The sequence below is a fragment of the Dryobates pubescens genome, chromosome 5, assembly GCF_014839835.1.
Source record: "Dryobates pubescens isolate bDryPub1 chromosome 5, bDryPub1.pri, whole genome shotgun sequence".
In the NCBI taxonomy this organism is placed as follows: Eukaryota; Metazoa; Chordata; class Aves; order Piciformes; family Picidae; genus Dryobates; species Dryobates pubescens.
Window position 1 is genome coordinate 14,320,487 of NC_071616.1, and position 25,071 is coordinate 14,345,557.

The 25,071-nt window shown below is 44.7% G+C and overlaps 1 protein-coding gene across 1 annotated transcript in view; it reads right to left on the reverse strand.

Annotated features, from left to right (window-relative positions):
• Nucleotides 1-1,174: 1,174 nt before the first annotated feature.
• Nucleotides 1,175-25,071, reverse strand: part of POLE2 (DNA polymerase epsilon 2, accessory subunit) — a 31,915-nt gene continuing 8,018 nt past the window's right edge. Inside the window, exons 4-19 of the mRNA XM_054161628.1 lie at nt 24,708-24,785; nt 22,977-23,070; nt 20,443-20,517; nt 18,630-18,713; nt 16,664-16,720; nt 16,223-16,271; nt 14,584-14,656; nt 13,854-14,026; nt 9,828-9,917; nt 9,580-9,634; nt 7,313-7,372; nt 7,143-7,220; nt 6,187-6,295; nt 2,867-3,043; nt 2,683-2,750; nt 1,175-1,442 (exon numbers count right to left, since the gene is read on the reverse strand). Coding sequence (XP_054017603.1) covers nt 1,424-1,442; nt 2,683-2,750; nt 2,867-3,043; nt 6,187-6,295; nt 7,143-7,220; nt 7,313-7,372; nt 9,580-9,634; nt 9,828-9,917; nt 13,854-14,026; nt 14,584-14,656; nt 16,223-16,271; nt 16,664-16,720; nt 18,630-18,713; nt 20,443-20,517; nt 22,977-23,070; nt 24,708-24,785 — 1,339 coding nt within the window. The 3' untranslated portion in view covers nt 1,175-1,423. The remainder of the gene's footprint in view (nt 1,443-2,682; nt 2,751-2,866; nt 3,044-6,186; nt 6,296-7,142; nt 7,221-7,312; nt 7,373-9,579; nt 9,635-9,827; nt 9,918-13,853; nt 14,027-14,583; nt 14,657-16,222; nt 16,272-16,663; nt 16,721-18,629; nt 18,714-20,442; nt 20,518-22,976; nt 23,071-24,707; nt 24,786-25,071) is intronic.

The following is a 25,071-nucleotide window of genomic DNA, read 5'->3' on the forward strand; positions in this document are numbered from 1 at the left end:
AAGCCTGTTCTAGGCCTTGACAACCTTTTGGGGGACGAAATTGTTCCTCATATCCAACGTAAACCTCCCCTGGTGCAACTTCACATGACAAAACATGTCTCCATGACGTCACCAAGATTCATCTTCAGCAGGCATCACCATTTTGAAACCTGTAAGCCCTTGCAGTCGGAACTCTGGAGGGTTTAAGGGCCTCTTATACTTACAGTGCCAACTTGCACCCCAGAACCAACAAACAAATAATTAAAGACAATTTTCTGTGTTATTTTGCAGAATTTTTACTCTGTGATCTTTCTTGGAGTCAATTGGCCTTGCTGAGCCTTTCTTCTCCCTTCACTTCTGGCTTCATAGTGGCACTCAGCCCTTGCCTTTGTCTTCCACAGGGGTGGCTCTCCACCATTGTCTCCTCACCCCTCTGCAAGACTCATTTTCCCACATCTCTGTCCCACATCTCTCAGCTGTCTGCCCTCCCCTCCCAGCCCAGGACCAGGAAGCACATTCGGAAGCACTGGTAATGTGTATTTTGGGTTTAACCCTGGGTAGCTCAGCTCCCAGCTTCCATCCATGTCCTCCCCCCTGCCCCTGCCCCCTCAGCCATGCTTGTGTCAGTATCAACACAGCGGGAATGGGGCTATGAAATAGAAGAGTGGGTTCTGAGGCTCCCTTGTCTGTTGTATACCTAATTAGGACACTTTGAGGTAGCACAATCTGGTTTCCTGGTCTTGATTCCCACAAGTGGCTGTAGCATAGGGTTTTTTTGCTTATTTTCATTGAAAAGGGACCAGGTTCAAGTGCCAACGGGCTGCTCTCTTCTGTAAGTCAAACCAGCTGTTGATGCAGCAGTTAATGCTACCAGGCCCTGGCTCTCTCCCACCTTCCTGATTGCTCCTTCAGGATTTCTTCCTCCATGCCTTCTTCAGAGGTCCATGTCTTTGTTCCTCTTACCTCTCCTCATCCGCCTGCCTAACGCTATCTGCAAACAGACTACATTCTCCCATCAGTAAATGACATCTCACAAATCTTCTCTAGACCTCTCCTGTCCAAGGACACACTGTAGTCCACAATTAAGTGTCTCCTGTAGATAACAATCAGCTCAACTCAGCATGGTGAAAGACAAAGCTCTCCTTGTCTTTAATGTCTTTTTTTGGGTTTTTTTTTTGTTTTTTTTTGAGATGGATGTTTTCTGTTTGATACACACACATCTGGCCCCTCCAGCTGCCTTCTTCTATAGTGCTTTGCCAATCAGTCTTTACCATGTCTCTACATTTTATCCAAGCTAACAGCAGTATCTTTTCCTGTAAATGTTTATTTGTATACAAAAGACGTCATTTTGGCTTTGACATTGATTATCAACAGCCTGTAATACATCATAAAACTCAACCCATCTCAATCAAGTGCTGCAGTTGGCTTCACTCCTCATGGAAATTCAGAGACCTTGAAGCTTGCTGAAAATAGCAAACAAAAGCAGTACTTAATTTTTTAAAAGATGCTTAATAAATAGAATATTATTCTGTTTCTTCATCTGTGAAAGGCTTAATAATGTTTTAAACTATTTAAAGACCTAAAACATCTCATGGTAGGACATTTTCTACATTCAAATAAAGGCTGCATGGGTGAAACTATTATCACTTTCCTTCAGAGAGTGGGGAGGGTTATATTTGAGATTTGAAATCAAAGATTAATCAAATTTGGAGATCAAGTCAAATTTGAGATTAAATCAAAGCATGAAAGTGGCTTCTGGGCTTGATTATGATCAAGTATAATTAACCTATGTAACAATCATCTCCGGAAACAAATAATTTTCCCAACTGGCTTTCAGTTATTGAAAATCATATAGAATCATAGAACCACAACTATTATTTGGGTGGGAAGGGACCTTTGAGGGTTGTCTAGACCAGCCCTCTCTTTCCCCCAGTCAGCAGGGACACGTGCAACTAGAGCAGGTTGCTTGGAACCCCAAACAACCTGATCCAGAATGGTTCCACAGATGGGGCATCTACCACCTCTCTGGGAAACCTGTGACAAGGTCTCACCACTCCCAGCATCAAACTTTTCTTCCATCTCTCTAGTCTGAATCTCCCTCTTCCACTTTAAAACCACCATCCCTTGTCCTCTCACTACAAGCAGTGCTCAAAAGTCTGTCCCCATCTTTCTTCTTGGCCCCTTTAACTACTGAAAGGCCACAAGAAAGTCTCCATAAAGCTTTCTCTTCTCCAGGCTGAACAACCACAATTCTCTCAGCCTGGCCTTACAGCAGAGGGCTTCCAAGCCTCCCATCTTTGCTGTGGCCTTCTCTGGCCCTGCTCTAACAGCTCCATGTCTCTCATGCACTGAAGACTCCAGAGCTGGCCCCACCACTGCAGGGGTCTCAGAAGAGCAGAGGGGCAGAATCCCCTCCCTCCATCTGCTGCCTATGCTGCTGGGGATCAGTCCAGAGTGTGATTGGTACATTTACCTTTAATTTTACCTATGCATCATGCTTCTTATAATTTTCTAATTTATTATTATTTAAGTTCTAGGTATTTAGATTTTTTTACACTGCCTAAATATGAAGTACAAGCTTATGTTAAACTGTTAGAACATTCACTCGGTTTCTACTATCAATTTTCCATGCCCTTCTTGATAATGAGAAAGGAGGTACTTAGGAAGAAATACAAATACCAAGGAGAAACTGAATATATTTACCTGTCTTCAACTGTCTTGTTGGAGGGGTAAAATACCTTGAATGAAAATCCACTTCTTGGAAATGAACCCTGCCAAGAAAAATGCAGACATCACCCTTGCATCAGTAAAATACAAGTAGCAAGGAGACACCAACTGAATGTGGCTGCACCCTCTTCTATTTTGGTAAAGCCTAAGGAAATCTTACAGGATTTATGCAGATGCAGTCTGTGTTGGTGACAGTGAAGGGGTCGTATTTGTCTGCAATGACGAGCATGTCAGGCACAGGATAAACCCTCAGCGAGTAGTCGTAGGCCCAGTAGACTGGGCTAACGTACAGCGGGAGCGGCGTCAGGTGGCCCTGGGACAATATGGTCTTTACAAACTGCAAGACAAAGAGTTAGTCTGAGCCATCTTCTAGAAGTTAGTTGCACTCCTGCAGACGTTCATGCCCTGCTAATAAAGAAACTTTCAACCTGGAAATGTTTTTTTGGTGTTTCTCAATCTCTCTGATTATTTCTAGAACAAAGCAGCACCAAACAGCAGTCAGCTGCTGGTTTCTTTGTTGTCTTGTGGGGTTTCTTAATACATAAAGTCCTTCCTGAAGCATACCAGCCAGTATTTGAAGATACTGATCAGACTCTCCCAAAGAGAGAATCTGATTAATTGTTCCTCCAATCCAGAATACACCAACACTGCCACAGCTTCCATTTTGTGGTGTTTGTTTTGTTTCCCAGCTACCAGTTACTGGAAGTGTTCAAAGCCAGGCTGGATGGGACCTCAGGCAGCCTTATCTAGTAGAAAGCATCTCTGCCCACACCAGGGGGTTGGAACTAGATGATCTTGCAGGTTCCTTCCAACCACAACCATCATATGATTAATTTGATTCCCATTCGATTCCTAAATTACTTCAATTACTTTGTCTGTACTTGCAATTGTCCTGCTCCAGGTGCCAGCTGACCCCTGAAATTCCTTTTTTCATCTGGAAAATCCCAGACAGAGTATTTTGGTTCCTGAAACTCTTTTCTCAACCCCCTTGAAAGCTTTTATTATTTCTGATCAATCATGTGGCTGCCATTGGGCTTCATTCTCCCCAAAGGGCGAAAATCACACAGGGACCTGGTGGAAGGGTCTGCTGTTGAATGCAAATGATGCACCAACCACAGGCTGAGTTACTCCACTAACACTATTCGAGGCATAAAGACACTAATAATTCACTCTAATGTTAGGAACAAAATTTCCTTCTCTCATTCATCTCACACCTTGAGTACTGTGACATGACATTCATCACCACATCTTGAGTACTGGGTTCAGTTTCGGGGCACTCAACTCCAAGAAGAACATTGAGGTACTGGAGCATGTCCAGGGAAGAGTAACAGTGCTGGTGAAGGAGCTGGAGAACAGGTGTGGTGAGGAGTAGCTGAGGAAACTGTAGTTGTTTAGCCTGGAGAAAAGGAGGCTGAAGCCCTTCTGGCTCTCTCCAACTTCCTGAAAGAAGGCTGGAGTGAGGTGGAGGTTGGTCTCTTCTCCCGAGTTACAAGTGATAGGATGAGGGGAAATGACCTGAAGTTGTACCAGGAGAGGTTTAGGTCAGACATTAGAAGAAGCTTCTTGACTGAAAGGGTTCTCAAACACTGGAATTGACTGCCCAGGGAGCCAGTAGTTGAATCCCCATCTCTGGAGGTGTTTCAAAGATGCAAGGATGTGGTGCTGAGGGACACAGTTTAGCACCAGCCTTGGTAGGTTTAGTAATGGTTGGACGCAATGATTTTAAAGGTCTTTCCCAACCAAAACAATTCTTTGTTTCTATGCTCTTTTCCCACTAACAGCTTGCAGGGTACACACAGACAGGGTACAGACAGACATGCACACCAAAACCAAGGTCCACCAGCATCCACAGTGGGTTCCCTGTGTTCACAAAGAAGCTGAGCACTATCCTGGTGGAGTGAAGGAAGAGCTAAAAGAAGTCTCTTAAGTTAAACAAACAAACAAAACCCCCCTCAATAAAATAAACAGACTCAATCCATCACTGCAACTAGCCAGTTCTGCCTGGATTTTTCTCATTCAATTATATCAGTAAGTCTCATCAGCTCCTGCTGTGCATTCATTAACTAGAACTATAACTCAGAGAGCTGTGGCCATGTATCAAAAGCAGGATTAAGACTTCAAGGGAGACGGTAGAAGCAGCAGATGACCTTTTGGAAAAGTGAGATGCTGCTTTACTGCAAATGTAGCTTGTTAATTGATCACTTCTTTGAAAAAAAGAAAACAAAGTCATTTGTGTGAAACTTTGCCTTTAGGAATCGGTATTTCTTGGAACATCATACAGTGCTGCTGTACATACGCCAAGAGGCAGCTGCTGTGAAGTTCTATGCTTAAGAGCACCTGTGGTGGGACAGCCAGAATGACTGGATGCCATCAAACACAGAATCACAGACTGGTAGGGGTTGGAAGAGACCACTGGAGGTCATTGAGTCCAAGCCCCTGCCAAGGCAGGTTCACCTAGAGCAGGTCACAGAGGACCACGTCCGGGTGGGTTTTGAGCATCTCCTGAGATGGAGACTCCACAACCTCTCTGGGCAGCCTGCTCCAGTGCTCTGTTACCCTTAAATTAAAGAAGATCCTCCCCATGTTTAGGTAGAACTTATATTCAGTACCATGGTTCCAGTTATTTTCTTGTCAAGATGGAAATGAAGGTGAAAACAGAAGTACAGAATCTTAGGATCATCAAGGTTGAAAAACACCTCCAGAATCGAGTCCAATTGTTAACCCAGCACTGCCAAGTCCACAACCAAACCACATCCCTCAGCACCACATCCACACAAGTTTACAACTCCCCCAGGAATGGGGACCCCCAACACTGCCCTGGGAAGCTTGTTTCAGGCCTTGACAACCCTTCTGGGGAAGAAATTGTTCCTCATGTCCAACCTAAACCTCCCCTGGTGAAACTTGAGGCTATTTCCTCTTGTCCTATTGCTTAGTCCTTGGGAAAAGAGGCAGACACCCACATAGCTTCAACCTCCTTTCAGGGAGCTGCAGAGAGCCAGAAGGTCTCCCTCCAGCCTCCTTTTCTCCAGACTAAACAAATCCATTTCCTTCAGCCTCTCCTCACAAGACCTGTTCAGACCTTTTGCCAAATTCACTGCACTTTCCTGTACCTGCTCCAGCACCTCAATGTCTGTCTTGGAGTAAGGGGCTCAAAACTAAACCCAAACTGTACTCATGGTATGGCCTCATCAGTGCTGAATACAACCTCCTTTCAAGCAGTTGTAGAGAGCCAGGTCTCTGCTCTGCCTCTTTTTCTCCAGGGTCAACAACCCCACTTCCCTCAGCTGCTCCTCACAAGACTTGTGCTCTAGACCCTTCCCCAGTTTTGTTGCTGCTGTTTATTGAACACCAAATGTACAGATCCTCCTTACAACCCCTCTTGGTTCCCCTTACAACACGCTGTGACAATGCAGAGTGAAGCAACCTAAATGCAGACCCGCCAAGGAGATCTTGGCAAGAAACGCTGAACACAACACTCACATGGTTTGGAATGTCCATGTTGCTGCTAGGGAAGCGGATGCAGTTTCTGCACATTTTGTTTACCAAATCTTCCCGGAAGATGATTATTTCTTGGGTGCAATATTGAATCCTGAATGGAGAACATTAATTAAATTTAACAAATGGAGATGAAACTAAAAGATAGGGAGCTGCTTTATGAAAATGATCTCCTTCTAATGTAGCAAAATGAAAAAGCATGTATCAGCTGAAACACTTATTTCCTGTCTTACCTTCATTCTCTCCAGATTCAGAAAAAAAACCCCCATGATGCTTCTGGTATTTGCTATCAAACTTTCAGCACCACTTCTCTCCTCACTAGTTTATTTCTTTACTCACAGAATCATAGAATCCCAGACTGCTTTGAGTTGGAAGGGACCTCTAAAGGTACAAGCCCCTGCAGTCAGCAGGGACACCTGCAACTAGAGGAGGTTACCCAGAGCCCCAAGCAACCTGACCTGGAATGGTTCCAGGGATGGGGCATCTCCCACCTCTCTGGGTGACGCAGGACAGGGTTTCACCACCCTCACTGTAAATACTGCCTCCTTCTCTCTAGCCTGAATCACCCTCTTTCAGTTTAAACCATCGCCCTTTCTCCTGCCACAACAGGCCTTGCTAAAAAGTCTGTCCCCAGCTTTCTTCCCCGTCTCTTTCCAAGTACTGAAAGCCCCTAAGAAGGTCTCCCTGGAGCCTTCTATTCTCCAGGCTGAACAATCCTAGCTCTCTCAGCCTGGCCTCCTTGCCTGTAATACTAATGTATTTAAAGCTAATTAACAACTAATGAAAGGGAGGAACTCTAATAATTTGAAACATTTACAACATTTTTTTCCCCCCCCAGAATTTGTAAACTTGAAAAATTACACCTGCAGATGAGTCATTCAGTGGAAAAAAGAAAAGGAAAAAAAAGCAACATGAAAAAGAGCAGTAAGCTCCACAGGTACCTGCAAGGATTTGTGGTGAAAACTGAAAATGGCACCAGCTGTCTGAATTCCTCTGTAATATTTTCAGCCAGGGGAGGTCTAAAATAAACAGCAACAGATGTTACCAAGCAAGCCTTGCTTTAACTCTGTAACTCAACATTCCAAAACGGGAGAAAATGAAGCAAACTGACCTTGGTAAAACAGAACCAGGACTGGGGTCTTCAGGGCCAGGAACAAACACAAACCGACTACTGTAAAAAAGTTCAAGGTATAACTTTTATCACTTAGAGGTATCTAAACATTGAGTATGTGCAGCCCTTAATGCTCAGGTGCATTGTAAATAATCTACTCTGAAGCAGAGATGACAGCTCTTCCTGGCCTTAAGCACCACAGAAATCAATGCTAAGATGTAAGATACATATCCACTCCTCCCTGAAGTGGAGGAACCCTTAAAAACTCCTCACTATGGAAAGATGATTGACTAGGGGCAGGGAGAATCATAGAATGGTTTGGGTTGGAAGGGACCTTAAACTAGTTCCAACCCCCCTGCCATGGGCAGGGACACCTTCCACTAGACCAGATTGCTCAAGGCCCCATCCTGCCTGGCCTTGAACACCTCCAGGGAGGGGGCATCCACAAGCGCCATGGCAACCTGTTCCAATGTCTCATCACCCTCACTGTAAAGAATTTCTTCCTAACATGCAGTCTAAATGCCCCCTCTTCCAGCTTTGACCCATTCCCCCTTGTCTTACTACACCAAGCCCTTACAAAAAGTCGCTCCCCAGCTCTCCTGTAGCCCCCTTCAGGTACTAGAAGGCTGCTCTAAGGTCTCCAAGCCTTCTCCAGGTTGAACAGTTCAAAGTCTCTCAGCCTGTCCCTACAGGGGAGGTGCTCCAGCCCTCTGATCCTGTTCATGGCCTCCTCTGGACCTGGTCCAGCAGTTCCTTGTCCTTCTTATGCTGGGGGCACCAGAACTGGACACAGTACTCCAGATGGGGTCTCACCGAAGCAGAGTAGAGGGGGAGAAAGCCTGGCCAGGGACTCAGTGGCAATGGGCTCCAGGATCCCTTAAAGGGATCCCAGATAATCCAGCAGAGGCACACCAAGTGCCTCCACCAGGATAAAGGATCAGTACAGAGGATACACTTGCTCGCATCTCACAGAGCTCAAGAGCTGCAGCCTGTGGCCATTGTTTTGGGGCCCTTTATAGGAACTAGCTCTGCTGAGGGGCTCCTGTTACAAATTCCAAGATCAGAAGCCAGAAAGGATAAGCCTGGCTGGCTCCCTGGGTTCTACTTTCCTTTGTGTAATAAAATCTCTCAAAGGGATTTAGTTCATCAGGCCTGGAATGGGCTCCCACAGAGCAAGGACACAAGAAAGGATAAACAAAAGATTCCTTTGCAGGATGGTGTGCCTTTGGCTAGTTCCCAAACTGTGGAGAACTGCATATGCAAGAATGGAAAAGACAGCAATGAAATGTCTCCATGTAGGCAGCCAGTAGTGTTTCAGGTGACATTATCTGGGGGGCTGGTATAGAAGGCCTGTAGGTGCTCATAGCAGCAGAGAATCAGAATTGTTTAGGCTGGAAAAAAACCTTTCAGATCATCAAGTCCAACCATCAACCCAACACTACCAAGTTCGCTGCCAAACCATGTCCCTCAGCACCACATCTACACGCTTTTTAAATACCTTCAGGGATGGGGATTCAACCACTTCTCTGCACAGCCTGTTCCAGAAGCAGACAACCCTTTCAGAGAAGAAATTGTTCCTAATGCACAACAGAAACTTCCAACAGTGCAACTTGAGGCTGTTTTCTCTTGTCCTGTCACTTGCCTCATGGAAGAAAAAGCCAACCCCCACCTCATTTCAACCTCCTTTCAAGGAATTGTAGTGAACAATGAGGTCTCTCCTCAGCCTCCTTTTCTCCAGCCTAAACAACCCCAGTTCCTCTCAGCTCCTCCTCACCAGACCTGGTCTTCAGAACCTTCACCAGCTTTGTTGCCTTTCTCTGGACATGCTCCAGCACCTAAGTGTCCTTCTTGGAGCAAGAAGCCCGTAACTGAACCCGGTAATTAAGGTACAACACTGACTTCAACACTAGATTGCAAAGCAGCACTCTGCTGATTTCAAGGGAATTCTAGGGGAAAAGGGCTCACCCAAATAGCACTCTTGGGAACTTATGGGCCATGTTTAATCCATATGGGATACAGGGAGAGGCAATTTCACCTTTGTTCACTCATAGCAGCTTCCAAAAGCAGGCTATTTTAGATAAAAATCAAAGCCTTACACTGCTCCCAGAACAAGCAGAGAGGCCTGTGACAGGAGCAGCTGCTATCTGATCATAGCACAACAATGGCTCTCAGCAATGAGAAAACACAGCATCTGTTAGGTTCTTAAAGTAATTAAAGCAAAGATTTCACAAAATAAACACTTTTCCTTTTTTCATAGCACAGTGTACCTTTTATGGATACTGGGATATTCACAGATAATATCTGCAAGAGCCTTCAGAGAACCTGGAGTCAAGACAAAAGAATCTGTGATGTAACACCTGGTTAGACATGAAGCACACATGATATGAAATCACCCCTAGACTTCAGTGCATTAAAAAAATGTCTCACTTAGAAAAGAAAGGATTTTTTCCTGCTCTCTTTGTTTTGCCATCATTATGTTAACTTGATGCCTGAGTGTACACAAAGACTTCCTTACCTTTCAGTGACTGAATTTGATTTTTTCCATATGGTGCAGAGGAAAAATTTCCACAAAAGAAAAAGCAGGTTGGAGGTGCAGAGGAATAACCTGGGAAAACAAGAGTTTCTCTGTGAATACAGCCATAAACCTCAGAACCTTTCAGCTTTCCCCTCTCCAGCCCATTCAGCAGCACTTCAAGCTCTGCTGCTGTTAATACACTTGAAGAATTTTCTTGACACAGGTTTTTGTTAACTTAAAAATGATGAGGGCAAGGTACAAATGTCACTTCAAGGAACTCTCTGTTATTTACAGGCCCAGTTCCAACAACATTGTGTGTGTGTAGCCAGCCAACCACTGACCCTGTCATATAATGACACAAAGTACAATTATAATAAATAATACAATTTAAAACCACACTCTTTTGTTTAAAGAGAAAAATAGCAGGTAGGTGGCAATGGATTACTATCAACCTCCATGCATCATTCCAGTTCAAGGGCTCTACCAACATTTAATTCACTCCTTGGCATTACAAAGCATCAATAAGTGGAACAGCCCCAGTGTTTTCATGGAATCATTAAGGTTGGAAAAGGCCTGACCAACACCACGCCCACTAAACCATGGCTTTAAGAACCTGGTGAATCCTCCCCGTATCACTAATCACTCAGAAGCACATTCTTCAGAGCAAAGAGTTTTAAAAAATGAAGCCAAATTCCCATCCTCACAATAAAAATATAACCACCTACTCAGGAATTCATCTCACATTCCCTGTTACTCTCCATTTTCCTAACAGGCAGTAGCAGACTTGGATCCACTTTGCTATTTTTCAATCCAGTTGGTAAATAGGACAGAATTGTTTATAGCAGAGAAATGGCTCATCAATGTTTTATCCTTGCTGAGCCACTCAGCTATTATTTTTAGCCTATAATTACGAGGCTTATTAATTGCCTATTAAAGAAGTCTCAAAATAACAAATGCAATATTTGCTTCTTTGCCAGGTGAGTTCAGAATATTAACCTCACTGACTAACATCCCTTTATTACTTCATTATAAGCCATCTTAGGTCCAGTTCAGTTTGCTTCAAGGATCCTGCCAACTTTGATCAACATAAACTCTTTTTGTAACTTCTGGATGAGACAGTGGCCTGGTTTGGGCTACAAAGGAACTAGTTCTGGTCAGTGCTGTGACTTCCCAGCTCAGGCTCTGCTCACTGAGGCACTTACTGAAGTTCAGGGCAGGTTTGTACAGCCAGGGGCTGCTTCCAGCAGGGAGAAGCTGCTGCCAAGAGCTGGGATGCAGGAAGGCTCTGCATACCAAGGGCATTGCCACAGCTTGTGCCCTACCTTTGAGGGCAGGAAGTCAGAGGTGGCAGACAGGGGGATGAACAGACAGGACAGGTGACCCTTAATTGCCCAACAGGGTACTGGATCCCATGGATGACATCTTCAGGATCAAACTGAGGGATCCCCAGGGCCAAGCCTCTTCTTCCCTGGCCATTGTCCTAGGAGGACTCTGTCCTTTCTGCCTTCCATCCTGGTCTGTGTACCTGAATCCAGTTCCAGAATCCAAGTCCTGAATCTGGTTACCATCTGCTTCTGAGTCCAGCCTGGGACTTGCCCAGTGCCTGCTCCCAGCATCAGTGGTGTCAATGGTGCTGTCATTGCCATCACAGCTTGGGTTGGCTCTTGGTTTGTGTCTCTTTGTCTCTATTCCCTGGGACTGTTTTTCTTTCCATCCCAGCTGGTTGAGTTTCTTTCCCAGCCCATCAGACTCTCCCCCTTCTTCCCTTTCCCTTCCCTTTGGGCAGGCAGAAGGCTTCACAGAGAGCCTCTGCTGCTTTTCTTGTGCCCAGCCCAGCCCTGACCCCTGACAGTGTGGCAATTTGTATTCAGTATTCTTTGAGTTTCAGTTTCCTACCCTTAATTTTATGCTGCTTGTTTCTAAAGCACCCACCCTCTCAGGCTTCCATTCTACCTAAGTGTGATGGTTTAACCCACCCTCATCAACAGACAGAACAAGCTGTTCCAAAGCTGCTCTGGAACACAAAGAAGCAATTCACAGATCTCACAGATGCTTGCTATCCAAATGTTGTCAACATTGCTAATGTAATGATGTGTGGAAGAAACAGTTCATATTTTAAGAGTAACTGACATTTTTTTGTAGGTAGAACCAGAAAGTACTGGAGGAACTGCTGAGCTCTGATGAAGTATGAGGTTTTCTTTAAGCCTAGGAAGAACTTTCACGAGGAAGAGAAACATTTTTGACAAGGCACAGAAAAATGGCAGCTGTCCAAAACAACATTAGTAGCAAGTGATGTGTGAAAAGGAATCACAGAATGGTTTTGGTTGGAAAAGACCTTTAAAATCACCGAGTCCAACCATTATCTAAGTCTGCTGATGTGAGTGCTGAACCCTGTCCCTCAGCACCATGCCTACGTAGCTTTTAAACCCCTTCAGGGATGGGGATTCAACCACCTCTCTGGGCAACCTGCTCCAGCATTTCAGAACCTTTTCAGTGAAGTTTCTTCTCATATACAACCTGAACCACCCCTGGTGCAACTTGAGGCGACTTTCCCTCATCCTGTCACTTGTAACCTGACAGAAGAGACCAGCCTCTACCTTGCTCCAACCTCCTTTCAGGGAGTTTCATAGAGCCAGACAGTGTCCCTGCAGCCACCTTTTCTCCAGGCTTAACAACCCCAATTTCCTCAGCTGCTCCTCACCAGACCTATTCTCCAGACTCTTCATCAGCTTTGTTGCCCTTTCCTGGACCTGCTTCAGCACCTCAATGAATAGAATAGAATTAACCAGGTTGGAAAAGACCTTCGAGATCATTGAGTCCTTCTTGGAGTAAGGGTCTCAAAACTGAACCTAGCACTCAATGTGAGGTCTCACCAGTGCTGAGTATAATCACCTTCCTGGTCCTAAACTATCAGGTTACAAAGATATACTACAGTGCAATGTTTAAAACTGTTGGAGGAAGATCCAAAAGAAATGTAATAGCAACCAGAAGATGCAAAAAGCTGCCACTAAAATTACTGTGAGGCCTTCCTGGCTTTGGGCTTGAGTTCAGTGGGACTCTGCCCAAAAAGTGCAACAGTTGAGCTTATTCTAGCTTGCTCAAAATGGAAGTTCACCAAAACTGCTCAGAGCACTGCCAACAGCAGAGAATTGCTGCCTGACTTTTTTGTTTGTTTGTTTAAAGTGTACTTTTGAACAAAGGCTTACAAGTAGTAGGACATTAGGAAAAGTTTTGGACATTAGGAACAATTTCTTCCCCTGAAGCAACATAGCCTGGGCAGTGGTGGAGTTTCCATCTATGGAGGGACTGAAAATCCATGTAGATGTGGTGCTAAGGGACGTGGTTTGGTGGTAGACTTGGCAGTGCTGGGCTCACAGTTGGACTTGATGACCTTAAAGTTCTTTTCCATCCAAAACAATTCTATGAAACCACTGTCTTGCTGTCATTCGTCCACTGTCCAGCTTTCCCTGCCTGATAGGGATGCTCCTGTAAGAGACTACATGTTGCAGAGTTCACAAAGCTAATCCAGCTTACAACTGTCACCAACAAAGGCAGTTAGTTTTCTATTGAGGTATTCCCTGAACTACATCACTGTGGGATCAGACTTTCAAGCCCATGCCAAGCAGGGGACGCAGCCACAGACTAGGGCTGAGGACCCCAGCAGGACATCAGATTGCCTTGGTGCATTCATCAGGTCCACTCATCCAGGCTGCTGAGGGCCATGGACTATAGTACAAACTCTGAAAGAAAGCTGAGAGTCACAGCAGTCCTCACTTAAAAGAAGGGACATTTAGACTAGATAGAACGAAGACAATTTTAAATCTGAGGGTGGTGAGACAGTGGCCCAGGTTGCCCAGAGAGATGGTAGATGCCCCAGCCCTGGGCACATTCCAGTCAGGTTGGACAGAGCTCTAAGCAACTTACTGTAGTTGCAGACATCCCTGCTGACTGCAGGGGCTTTGGACTAGATGACCTTGAAAGGTTTCTTCCAACCCAAACTACTCTGTGATTCCATGATTCACCTACCTGAAAACATTGTGTGAAGCTTTTCCAGTACTTCAGCTTGGTCCAGCCACACATCAGACAGAAACACAAACATGGCATCTTCATTTTCATCCTCCAGCTGCTTCAGTTTTGCAGATGCCTTTACTGAAGCTGAAGAAGGCCCTCCAAAGAAGTTTACATTCCCATAGAAGGCTCTACAACATCAAAATATGAGTTAGTTCTGTTTCCTTCCCAAATTGTTAGTTTTGATTATGATTCACTTAAATTATTTTAATTACCATGATAGGTAGCTCAGAGGCTATCAATAATCATTTAGCACTTCATGGAGAAAGCAAGGAAGAGAAGTGGCTGTCACCTAGACATGAAGCAGGGATGCTGTCCTACCATAACTCAGCAAATGATCTCAGGGTAATATTTATCCTGGGTTCTTTCCCACACCCAATCTTGGAGCAACACAAAGTTTCTTATTCCCATGCAATAGTTGCCTAGTTTTGCAACTGAGAAAGGCTCAGATCTCAGTTGTCATTAATATGCAGAACCCAAGGGCCTTTGGAAAGATTTTTCTGCTTTAGCACTGGTCCAAGCAGATCAGCACATCCCAGAATGGCTTCCTTAAAACTATATTTATTTTGAAGCATTTGGGGAGGGGGAAAACTAGCATAATGCCACAGAAACTGCAAAAATGATAATGTGCATTCTTAGAATCCCAAACCAAAACATGAAGGGAGGCTGCCAAAAGTGAGTTTTATACCTCGTGGTAGCAGAAGGCTCAGTAGGTGGAAATCCAAAAGCCTTCACATGAAAAACTTCATCTTCATACCAACCTAAGAGATTTTTGGAACAACCAAAGAACCTTTAGCTTTTATAACATCATGTCCTAGACATTAGTCAGACAGCTGGCAGCTGTGCTGGTCTCAGCCTCCATCGGTCCCCCACTTGTGATAGGACCAGTCTCTGTGCTGATTAGTGGTGAACTAGAGCAGGCAACTATCTGGCTGACAATCAGACTGAGCAAGAAACCAACTACTTTGTTAGCTTCAGATTCCTTGGATGGCTTTGCTGCACAACCACATAAACAACCTTCTCAACCCAACTGAGTCAGAATGCAGAGGAACAGGAAGCATTTTGGGTGGCTCTGCCCTGGAAGAGTCTTAATCAAAGTGCACCCTGTCTCAGGAACTGTCCCACCTGTGAGAGGAACAGAAATAAGGTGTGCTATTTGTTCTTGCTATCATTTTGCTCCTAATTTTTATTTACTTCATAAATTATAAACACAAAGTGCACTATGAATGGAGCTTTGAGCCCCAGGAGGTTGGAACTAGATGATCTGTAAGGTCCCTTCCAAATCAAACCATTCTATGATTTCAATTCCTTTGGCTGTTCTTGCGGTTGTCCTGCTCCACGCACCAGCTGACCTCTGAAATTCCCTTCTTCATCTGGCAATTCCCAGCCAAAGTATTTTGGCTCCTGAAATTCTTTTCTCAAGCCCCTTAAAAGATTTTATTACCTCTGATCAATCATGTAGCTGCCATTGGGTTTCATTCTGTGATTGTATTAGTCTGTGATTCTCTGTGATTCTATGATTCTCTGACTCTGTGACATAAGAAAATAGCCTGGGATTAAGTGTATTGCACAGACCAACATTCCACACACAGAAAGGTCCATTATTTTTGCTAAAACAAGGCTCCAAATCTTCAAGCTCTTCCATCATCTTAATGAGAAGCCTCATTAAAGTCTCTGAGAGACCACAGCTTTGCCAACAGAAAGCAGCATTTCTAGACTGTTGAATCATACTGTTTGGTTTGCAGAATGATAGAATCGTTTCACTTGGAAAAGACCTCTAAGATCATCAAGTCCAATCATCCTCTAACTCTACCAAGGCTGGTGCTAAACCATGTCCCTCAGCACCATACCTCCACCTCTTTTAAACCACCTCCCCGGGCAGTCTGCTCCAGTGTTTGAGAACCCTTTCAGTCAAGAAGTTTCTTCTAATGTCAAACCTAAACCTTCCCTGGAACAATTTCAGCCTGCTTCCTCTCCTCTTATCCCTCATTAGCAGGAAGAAGTCTCTAGTCTGTCTCCTTAATCTACTTGTATTTCCTCCAAGCATGTTGGAGCCAGGCTCACAAAGCTGCTATAGATGCTCATACCCCACCATCATCGCTGAAACCTAACCAATTTGGCAGAGCTCTGTTACCTCTTCTCTGCCCCCAGAGCCCACAACATAACAGGAAAGGCTTACAGACAAAAATCCCTCACCAATTGAGCTTATGGTCAAGCCCCATCAACATGAGACTTGTCTGTTCAGCCACATCTGGTAGACATGTAACTACAGCAACAGCCAGGAACAGAATAACTTATTACAACTAAGAAAAACAGTCTTGCCTTACCTTCTGCCAAAACAAAGCATGATTCAGTGTACAAACCACTGTGGAACTGGTGAGGAAAGGTTAAGAAATCTCATTTTCTTAAATCAGGATTCTTAAATGAGTTCTTTAGATAAAAGTTTGCTTTCCAATGGTGTTGTAGATTTGGACACTACTGAAAGTTCATAGCCTGCCTTAAGAGAAAGGTAATTAATTAACTTGGTAGCTGAGCAGGTAAGTTCATAAAGGGCTGTCAAAGAGGAACAAAGCTCCACTTCCATTAGGAGGAATATTAACCTTGGCCTAAAAGTCTCTGTGAAACAGCTTCAGCAAACAAGTGACTCAAAAAGAAGGAAAAAGGCAGAGCTGTAATTCTCAGTATGTCATTTTTAACATTGATTTATCCTTCAGTTAAAAACTCTCCAGCTCTACATCTTCAATTCTTACACCACAGTAAAAGGATATGGCTTTACTAATGTCTAGCTGGACCACTCCTGTAGGGTCTTCCAGGAAAAATTTCCCCTAAAAAAACAGGATTCATTAATAAAGAAAAACAAACCCAGCAGATAAATTGTCCAATCAGAAGAATCTATCAGTCAGCATGTAGAAATAATTCAGCACTTTTTAAATACTGTCAGTTTAGACTACAGTGGGAGAACCAAAACCAATGTAGTTTATAGTCACTTGTCCTGGTTTGAGCTAGAACAGAACCGATTCTTGTCAGTGCTGTGACTTCCCAGCTCAGGCTCTGCTCAGTGAGGTACTTATGAAGTTCAGGGCATGTTTGCACAGCCAGGGCTGCTTCTAGCAGGGAGAAGCTGACGGAGACAGTTCCTGTCAAGGGCTGGGCTGCAGAAAAGGTCTGCCTGAGACTTGCTCCTCTGCACACCAAGGGCACTGCCACAGCTTGAGCCCCACCTTTGAGGGCAGGAAAGCAGAGGTGGCATCTTAGGGGAAGAGCAGCCAGGATAGGTGACCCTCATCTACCCAACAAGGGATTGCATTCCATGGATGGCATCTTCAGGATCAAGCCCCTGGCTCAATGGTTGGTATCCCAGAACTCAGTCCCTTCTGCCTTCCATCTCGATCCCTATGTTCCTCAACCTACTTCCAGAATCCAGGTCCTGAATCCGGTTCCCATCTGCTGATGAGTCCAGTCTGGGACTTGCCAAGTGACTGCCCCCAGCATCAATGGTGCCAATGGTGCTGGGATTGCAGCAGGGGTTATGTTGGCTCTCAGTTTGTGTCTGCATGTCTGTTCCATGGGATCGTTCTTTCCATGTCAGCTGGTTGAGTTTCTTTCCCAGCCCATCAGTCTCTCTCTCTTCTTCCCTTTCTCTTCCCTTCGGGAAGGAAGAGGGGGGCATGGAGAGCCTCTGTCACTTGTCTGGTGGCTAGTCCAGCCTTGACCACTGACAATGTATATTAGCACCTTCCCTTTGAGCTGTTTCGGTCTGGATTGTTGGCACCTCCCTTCCTAACAATCACTGTTCAATGCTGTGGCAAGTCCCAACACAAATATTGGAAGCTTGAGCATTTCAAGAAGGGGCATGCCTGAAAAATGGGACTGGTTCTAGATGCTGACATAAAGCATTACAAAAAGAAAACATGAGTCAACATGTGTCCAGGTAGCCAAGAAGGCAAAGAGCATCCTGGTCTGGATCAGCAACAGTGTGGCCAGCAGGACCAGGGCAAGGATCGTCCCCCCTGTGCTCAGCACTGGTGAGGCCACACATCAAATACTGGGTTCAGTTTTGGGACCCTCACTCCAAGAAGGACAGAGAACGGCAATGGAGATGGTGAAGGGTCTAGAGCACGGGTCTTGGGAGGAACTGCTGAGGGTACTGGGGCTGTTGAGCCTGGAAAAGAGGAGGCTGAGGGGAGACCTGGCTTTCTACAGCTCCCTGAAAGGAGGTTAGAGTGACGTGGGGGTTGATCTCTTCTCCCAAGTGTAAAATGAGAGCAGAAAAGGAAATGGCCTCAAGTTGCACCAGGGGAGGTTTAGGTTGAACATTAGGAAAAATCTGTCTACCAAAAGGGTTGTCAAGGCCTGAAACAAGCTGCCCCAGAGAGTGGTAAAGTCCTCATTCTTGGATTGATTTAAAAGCCATGGAGATATGGTGCAGAGTGACACGGTTTAGTGGTGGACTTGGCAGTGCCAGGTTAATGGTTGGACTTGGTGATCTTGGAGATCCCTTCTAACCTTAATGATTCTATGAAAAAATCCCTGCAGTGAGAAGAAAAGGACATTGTCTCACCAAATGCTTGTGGGAAAGTCTCTTCTTAAGGAATGGATCTTGCACCGCTGATGGGAGCTCTGCACTGACTCCCATGTCACGATGGAGTGGTGAGGTGCTCAAGTCTCATTGTCTAGTCTATGACAACACTGAACGAACGCTGGCCTAGGTACCCATAATAAAAAGTAACCTACCTCCTTAAGCTGAGTTATCATCCCAAGCACAATCACTTCTCCCACTTTAGCTGTGTTGCCCAAGAGAGTTTCTACTGTTTTGAGCTGGAACCAGAGACAAAAAACAAATAAGAATTAAATTAAACTCTCCATTTATCTTCTTTTTAAAGCAGTAAGACAAAGCACAACAAGCAGATGTTTTTAGCTAAGTACACAAACAAGCTATGAGAGAACTCAGTAGAAAAATCAAGGACACATTCTGAATGTCTTGAGGGAAGGGTTTCCAGTAATGGCTGTTTAAAAGAATAGTAAAGAACTGCTTAGCAAGTTGTTTATTGTCATTATTTTGCTTATAACTGGATGGAAATTGGGAAGAGCAAGTGGCACTTTCTGCTCTGGCCTGCACCCATGCAGTGACACCAATCACTTTTATGAAGGATCCCTAGATGGATGGCGGAGAACACTCCAGAGCAGTACAGGTGACATCTCAGAGTATTGTCTGTTGTTTTGGTATAGACTTGGCTTGGTCTGTCAAGCTGCAGTGAAGAGAGAAATTCCTTCTACAGCACCAGCATGAGCAATGCACCGGCCACTACTGGCAGGGAGGACAAGAAGCAGCCAAGAGAGAAAGCAACCAAACGGGGAGGAGTGGCTATCACCTCATCAGGCTGTGCTGCCATCCAGCAAGACCTGGACAGGCTGCAGAGCTGGGCAGAGGGGAACCTCATGAAGTTCAACAACGGCAAGTGCGGGGTCCTGCACCTGGTGGGGAGTAACTCCCTGCACCAGTACAGGTAGGGGGTGACCTGCTGGAAAGCAGCTGTATGGGGAGTGCTGGTGGGCAAAAAGTTGACCATGAGCCAGCAATGTGCTCACGGCCAAGAAAGCAAATGATATCCTGGGGTGTATTAAGAAGACTGTGGCCAGCAGAACAAGGAATGTTCTCCTGCCCCTCTTCTTTGCCCTAGTGAGGTCACACCTGGAGTACTGTGTCCAGTTCTGGGCTCCCTAGTTCATGAGAAACAGGGCACTCTTGGCTACAAAAGTGCTGAGGGGGCTGGAGCATCTCTGTGAGGAGGAAAGGCTGAGAGACCTGGGGCTGTCTAGCCTGGAGAAGAGCAGCTTGCAAGGGAATCTGATCAGTGCTCAGCACTGATGGGAAGCAAAAGGATGGGCCCAGACTATTGTCAGTGGTGCCCAGTGACAGGACAAGGGGTGAAGGCTTTAAACCAAAAGACTGAGATTCAGACTAGAGAGAAGGAAGACATCTTTTACACTAAGGGTGGTGAGACCCTGGTTCAGGTTGCCCAGAGAGGTGGTAGAGGCCCCATCCCTGGAACCATTCCAGGTCAGGTTGTTTCAGGCTCTGAGCAACCTGCTCTGGTTGCAGATGTCCCTGCTGATTGCAGGGGCGTTGGACTACATGAACTTGAAAAGTCTTTCCCAATCTAAACAGCTCCATGAGTCTGTGATTCTATGAATATGAAAAAGCTGAGATGGGAACAGCACAGACTGAAGTGACAAAATTATTGTGAATTTAATGCTTAGCAAAAAGAGAAGCAGGGAAAGCATCTCCAAGCAGAGGGAAGAAAAGTGTAATAAACTGAACAGTTAATGCCCTTCCACTTCAGGAAGCCACATTTGTCTCCTGGTGATCTGAGCCAAACAGCTGCATTTTTGACACACAGGCCAAAAATAATCAAGAAGAACTCACTTCATCAGTTACTCATATTGGATATAAAATTAAGAAGTCTCTGGAGAACTAATACTGCATTGAAGTGCAATACATGCACAGCTCTCTTTGAGAGAAAAAACAAAATCAGACTTTTTTTACCTGGAATTTGCTCTTACTGTCATCAGGATGAGCATCAATCGGTGAAGGAGTAAACAACTCATGTCTGTGAGTCCTCTGCAGAAACCAAAATTGAAGTAATTCAGTTTAAAAAGAAATGAGCACCACCAAAAAGCCAGTTAATTACAACCACTCTACAAAAGACTCTTTTTAAAGTTCTCTTACTCTCTTTTACCCAGCAGCATCTAATTCCCAGAGCATAATCAGCTCTTTTGACAAGAATTTGCTTTTAAGAAACAGATGATCAATATACTGGACAATATAACTAACTACCATCAAAGCATCTCTAATGCTTCTAAAAGAAGTTAATTGTGACTATCTGAGAGGAACAGGTGAGAGAGAAAGGGGAAATAAACTGCATTAAGTGTTAACTACATGGAGAAGAGCAGGTTTCTTTTACTGGCAGGACTTGTCATACATCAGCACTTTGGGTTTTCAAGTAACAGGAGCCAATTACACAAAGAGAGAAATTACAGAGAGCACAAAGAAAATGGTATGTAGAAATTTTCACTCCTTTCTCTGTTTTTGACGAGCTGTGAAAGCCTCACCCGGGGACAAACCCATCACTACCAGCCCATGCAACACAGACAGTAACTCCTATCAGCTGCCCTCACCCACAGGGAGACCTGAAGCTTCACTCTGGAGGTCTTAAAGGACTACAGATGACAACCCAACACAAAACTTCTACAATAGAAAGTCTATGTGAAATCATCAGGAAATGATGTGCAACACCACAACACAGACTAGGAAAAGGAGGCTTCAGAATACAGACCCCATGGATACCTCCAGCTGCTCTTCACTGAAGTCAACCGTTTTCATAGAATCACAGAATGGTTTGGATTGGAAGGGATCTTAAAGACCATCCAGCTCCACCATCCCTGCAGTCAGCACAGACATCTTCAATGAGATCAGGTTGTCCAAGACCCTTAAAAATTACCTTGAACACTTCCAGGGATGGGGCACCCACAACCTCTCTGGGCAGCCTGGGCCAATACCTCACCCTCATCATGAAGAATTTCTTCCTTATCTCTATTCACAATCCACCCTCCTTCCATTTGAAATCATTATCCCTCATCCTATCACCACAACCCCTGATAAAGTCCCTCCTTAGCTATCCTGCAGACCCCCTTTGAGTACTAGCAGCATACTGTAAGGTCTTCTCAGAGCCTTTTCTTATCCTGTCTGATGTTTTGTGTGTGTGCCAGTTCCACCACATTTCACTAATCACTCAGAAGTTAACTGGTCTTCTAGGGCAGAGGATCACAAATTGTAGCACACATTTTCCTAGTGGCAGCAAATTCCCTGGTAAACAGAAAATTGTTGCTGCTACAGAGTGTCTTATCCTGTGGCTGCAACTACCACATGGTCCAAAGGACCAGCAAGGTGGCACAGACAAAAAAGCTGTGCTCACTGCGGGGTGAGTGGTAGTAAGGAAAGAACAAGGCTGTGACCTTGCTCTGTGGGACACCAGACAGCAAGTGCTAAGGGGCTGACTCACAGATTCTGAAGGGACTGGAGCATCAACGTGAGGAGGAAAGGCTGAGAGTCCTGGGGCCGTTTAGCCTGGAGAAGAGCAGTCTGGGAGGGGATCTGATCAATGCTCAGCAAGAGCTAAAGGATGGGGGCAAGAGGATGGGCCCAGACTCTTCTCAGTGATGCCCACTAACAGGACAAGGGGTAACAGGCACTAAATGGAATCCAGAAGGTTCCATCTGCAGATGAGAACCATGTTTGGTGTGAGGTTGCTGGAGCCCTGGAGCAGGCTGCCCAGAGAGGTTGTGGAGTTTACTTTTCTGGAGCGATTCCAAACCCACCTAGACATTGTGATCCTGGGCAAGCTGCTGTGGGTGACCCTGCTTTAGTAATGACGATGGACTGGATGATCTCCAGAGGTCCCTTCCAACACCTACCACTGTGATTCTGTGACTCTTTCCGGCTGTATGTACAGCCTGGTCCAAAGCCACCTCCTACAGCAGCTGTGAATACCCACAACTACTACCCCAGTGGTGCTGAGCAAGTCATGTTGGGAAATCCTGTTCTGAAGCTGCTTGCAGCACAAAACAAGGTGCAGATGCTACTAAGAAGTGACAAGGGGTGGCTGGCTGTCATTGGGCATTTTCAAAACTGGAAAACAAATAAATATCTAAACAAATAAATAACTAAACCAGAACTTCATGCTTCAAAGAGAGCCTGAAAAAGAATTTCTCAGGGCTTTGAGTCTGTATTAAGTCAACAATGCTAATCAAATGTAGCACACAGCCAGACTACAGGAAGAGAAAAGAGCAAGAGACAGGTGAAAATACATAATCCCCCCTTGGGACACGATGTTGAGATGCAGAAACACATGAATCCACCATGCTGCATGGTGACAGATGAGAAGATTGATAAACCTTAGCACAGACCCTGTCCTTATTCAGATTTTATTTAAGGTGTAACTCACAAAATCACCTCAAAACATCATAAATCCCATCTTCTTGTTTATGTATTTTGTTAAACAAAGCAGAACCCTTCCTGACCTGTTGTAAGATGGAGTAGCGTTCACGAAACAGCTCTGCTTTATCTCTGGCGCTTCCAAATAAACTTGGTGCAGGCAAGCTGGTCATGGAGAGGCTGCAAGAAGTTCAACACAATCAAGATTAAAAAAGGGGCATTCCCCCCTGAAAAAAAAAATAATTACTTCTTGATCTGAAAGTTATAGAAGGCTGCAAAAGCTGTAACACTACTGTGTAATTTATTTACTCAGCAAGAAATATTTCTGCAGGGGATGCTACATTTCTGCATTGTGAAGGCTACATCCATCTAATTTCCCTCTAACTCACAGTCCTCGAGATTTATCTCTGCACCTGGATGGGGCTCTGCAGGAAGCAGGTTTCTGAAAACCAGTTATGTCTTCAAATGGCCATGAACAAGAGTATTTGCTTCCTCTTGGTTAGCAGATTGTATTCACGCGTTTCTCAGCTTCTCAGCCTGGAAAGCTACAAAGTGGCAGTGGAACTAAATTCCTACTGCAAACTCACAGATTGCTTTTGCTGGACTGACAGAATCACAGAGTGGTTTGGGTTGGAAGGGACCTTTCAAGGTCACCTAATCCAAATTCCACTGCAGTCAGCAGGGACATCTACAACTAGAGCAGGTTGCTCAGAGCTCCAAACAACTTGACCTGGAATGGTTCCAGGGATGGGGCATCTACCACCTCTCAGGGGAATCTGGGGCAGGGTCTCACAAATCTCAATGTAAAAAAATTTCTTCCTTCTCTCCAGTATGAATCTCCCCTCTGAGTTTAAAACCATCACCCCTTGTCCCATCACTACACTGCCTGATAAGAAAGCCCTCCCCAACTTTCTTACAGGGTCCCCTATAAGTACTGAAAGGCCACCAGAAGGTCACCCCAAAGCCTTCTCTTCTCCAGGCTAACAGCCCCAACTCTCTCAGCTTGGCCTCATGGAACAGAGATTGCAGTATCATGGACCAAGGCTGGAAAATTAGTTGTATATTACATGAAGGCTGCTGCAACCCCTCACAATGAACAGCTCTGTCCATTACTCAGATAACCCCACTTGAAGCTGTTTGAAAGCAAGGTTTCTTTTTAGCTCATCTCTGGACTGCTTGGTGTCAAATTCTTTCACTAGCACAATATTTGCAACCAATTCCTCCAATTCCGTGTTCCTTTTTCCAACCTCCAGAATCACCAATTGTTCCTGATTTTCCTTCTACAGCTTTTGCAGCTCTCCTTAGAGATTCCCCAGGGCTTCAGAGAGTTGCAAGGCTACAGTCTAAAAAAATCAACACATGCAACAGACAGACTAAATTGATTAAAAAAAAAAACCACACCAGCCGAAGTGAAAAAATAAACCTCAAATCCATATTTAGTGATGGAATATCCTTAGATTTACTGCCTCTTTTATTCATTAGATGGCACAAACATGGTTGGATATTGTACTATCTGATAAATATTGGAGTTTCAGAGCTGTAACATCACTGGCAGCAGAGAAGACATAGCCACAGGGGATACAAGTCTCCATTTCAGTTTCCTCCAACAGGACTAGGAGAATCCCAGTGGCACATTTATTTATGAGCCAGCATTTATCACAGAGTCTAAGCAGATCCTTAGAGACTAAGAAATAAAATTGCCTCACTTTCTCACTCAGGCTTGAGATGAGACAAGAGGAAAAGTTTAGGAAACAGACTTTTAACCCTTTTTTCCTTAAAGTAAGAAGTGGTTGAGACTTAAAATCCCTCAGACATACGGTAGGAACTTCTTCCTCTCTGAGTTGTAAATAAAACGTGGGATGTCGAAGGCTCCAATAATGTTGAAAACATTTTCTCTGAAATAAAAACACATGCACAGCATGAGATGAAGTGGATTAAACAGTAACAAAACATGCTGCACACATTTATATTTGTTTTCTTCGCCTTCACCTGCATTACCATCATTTCTCACTCCACCTCTTCTAATTCACAAGAGGAAACTATTCAGAAGTTCATTTAGGAATGGGGGAGGGGAACACCTCCTTCCCTAACCATCCTCTGCTGTCTTTTTTGACCACAGAACAGCCTTCCCAGGGTTAATATCTTAAAGAACAGTCACAGTACCACAGTATCACCAAGGCT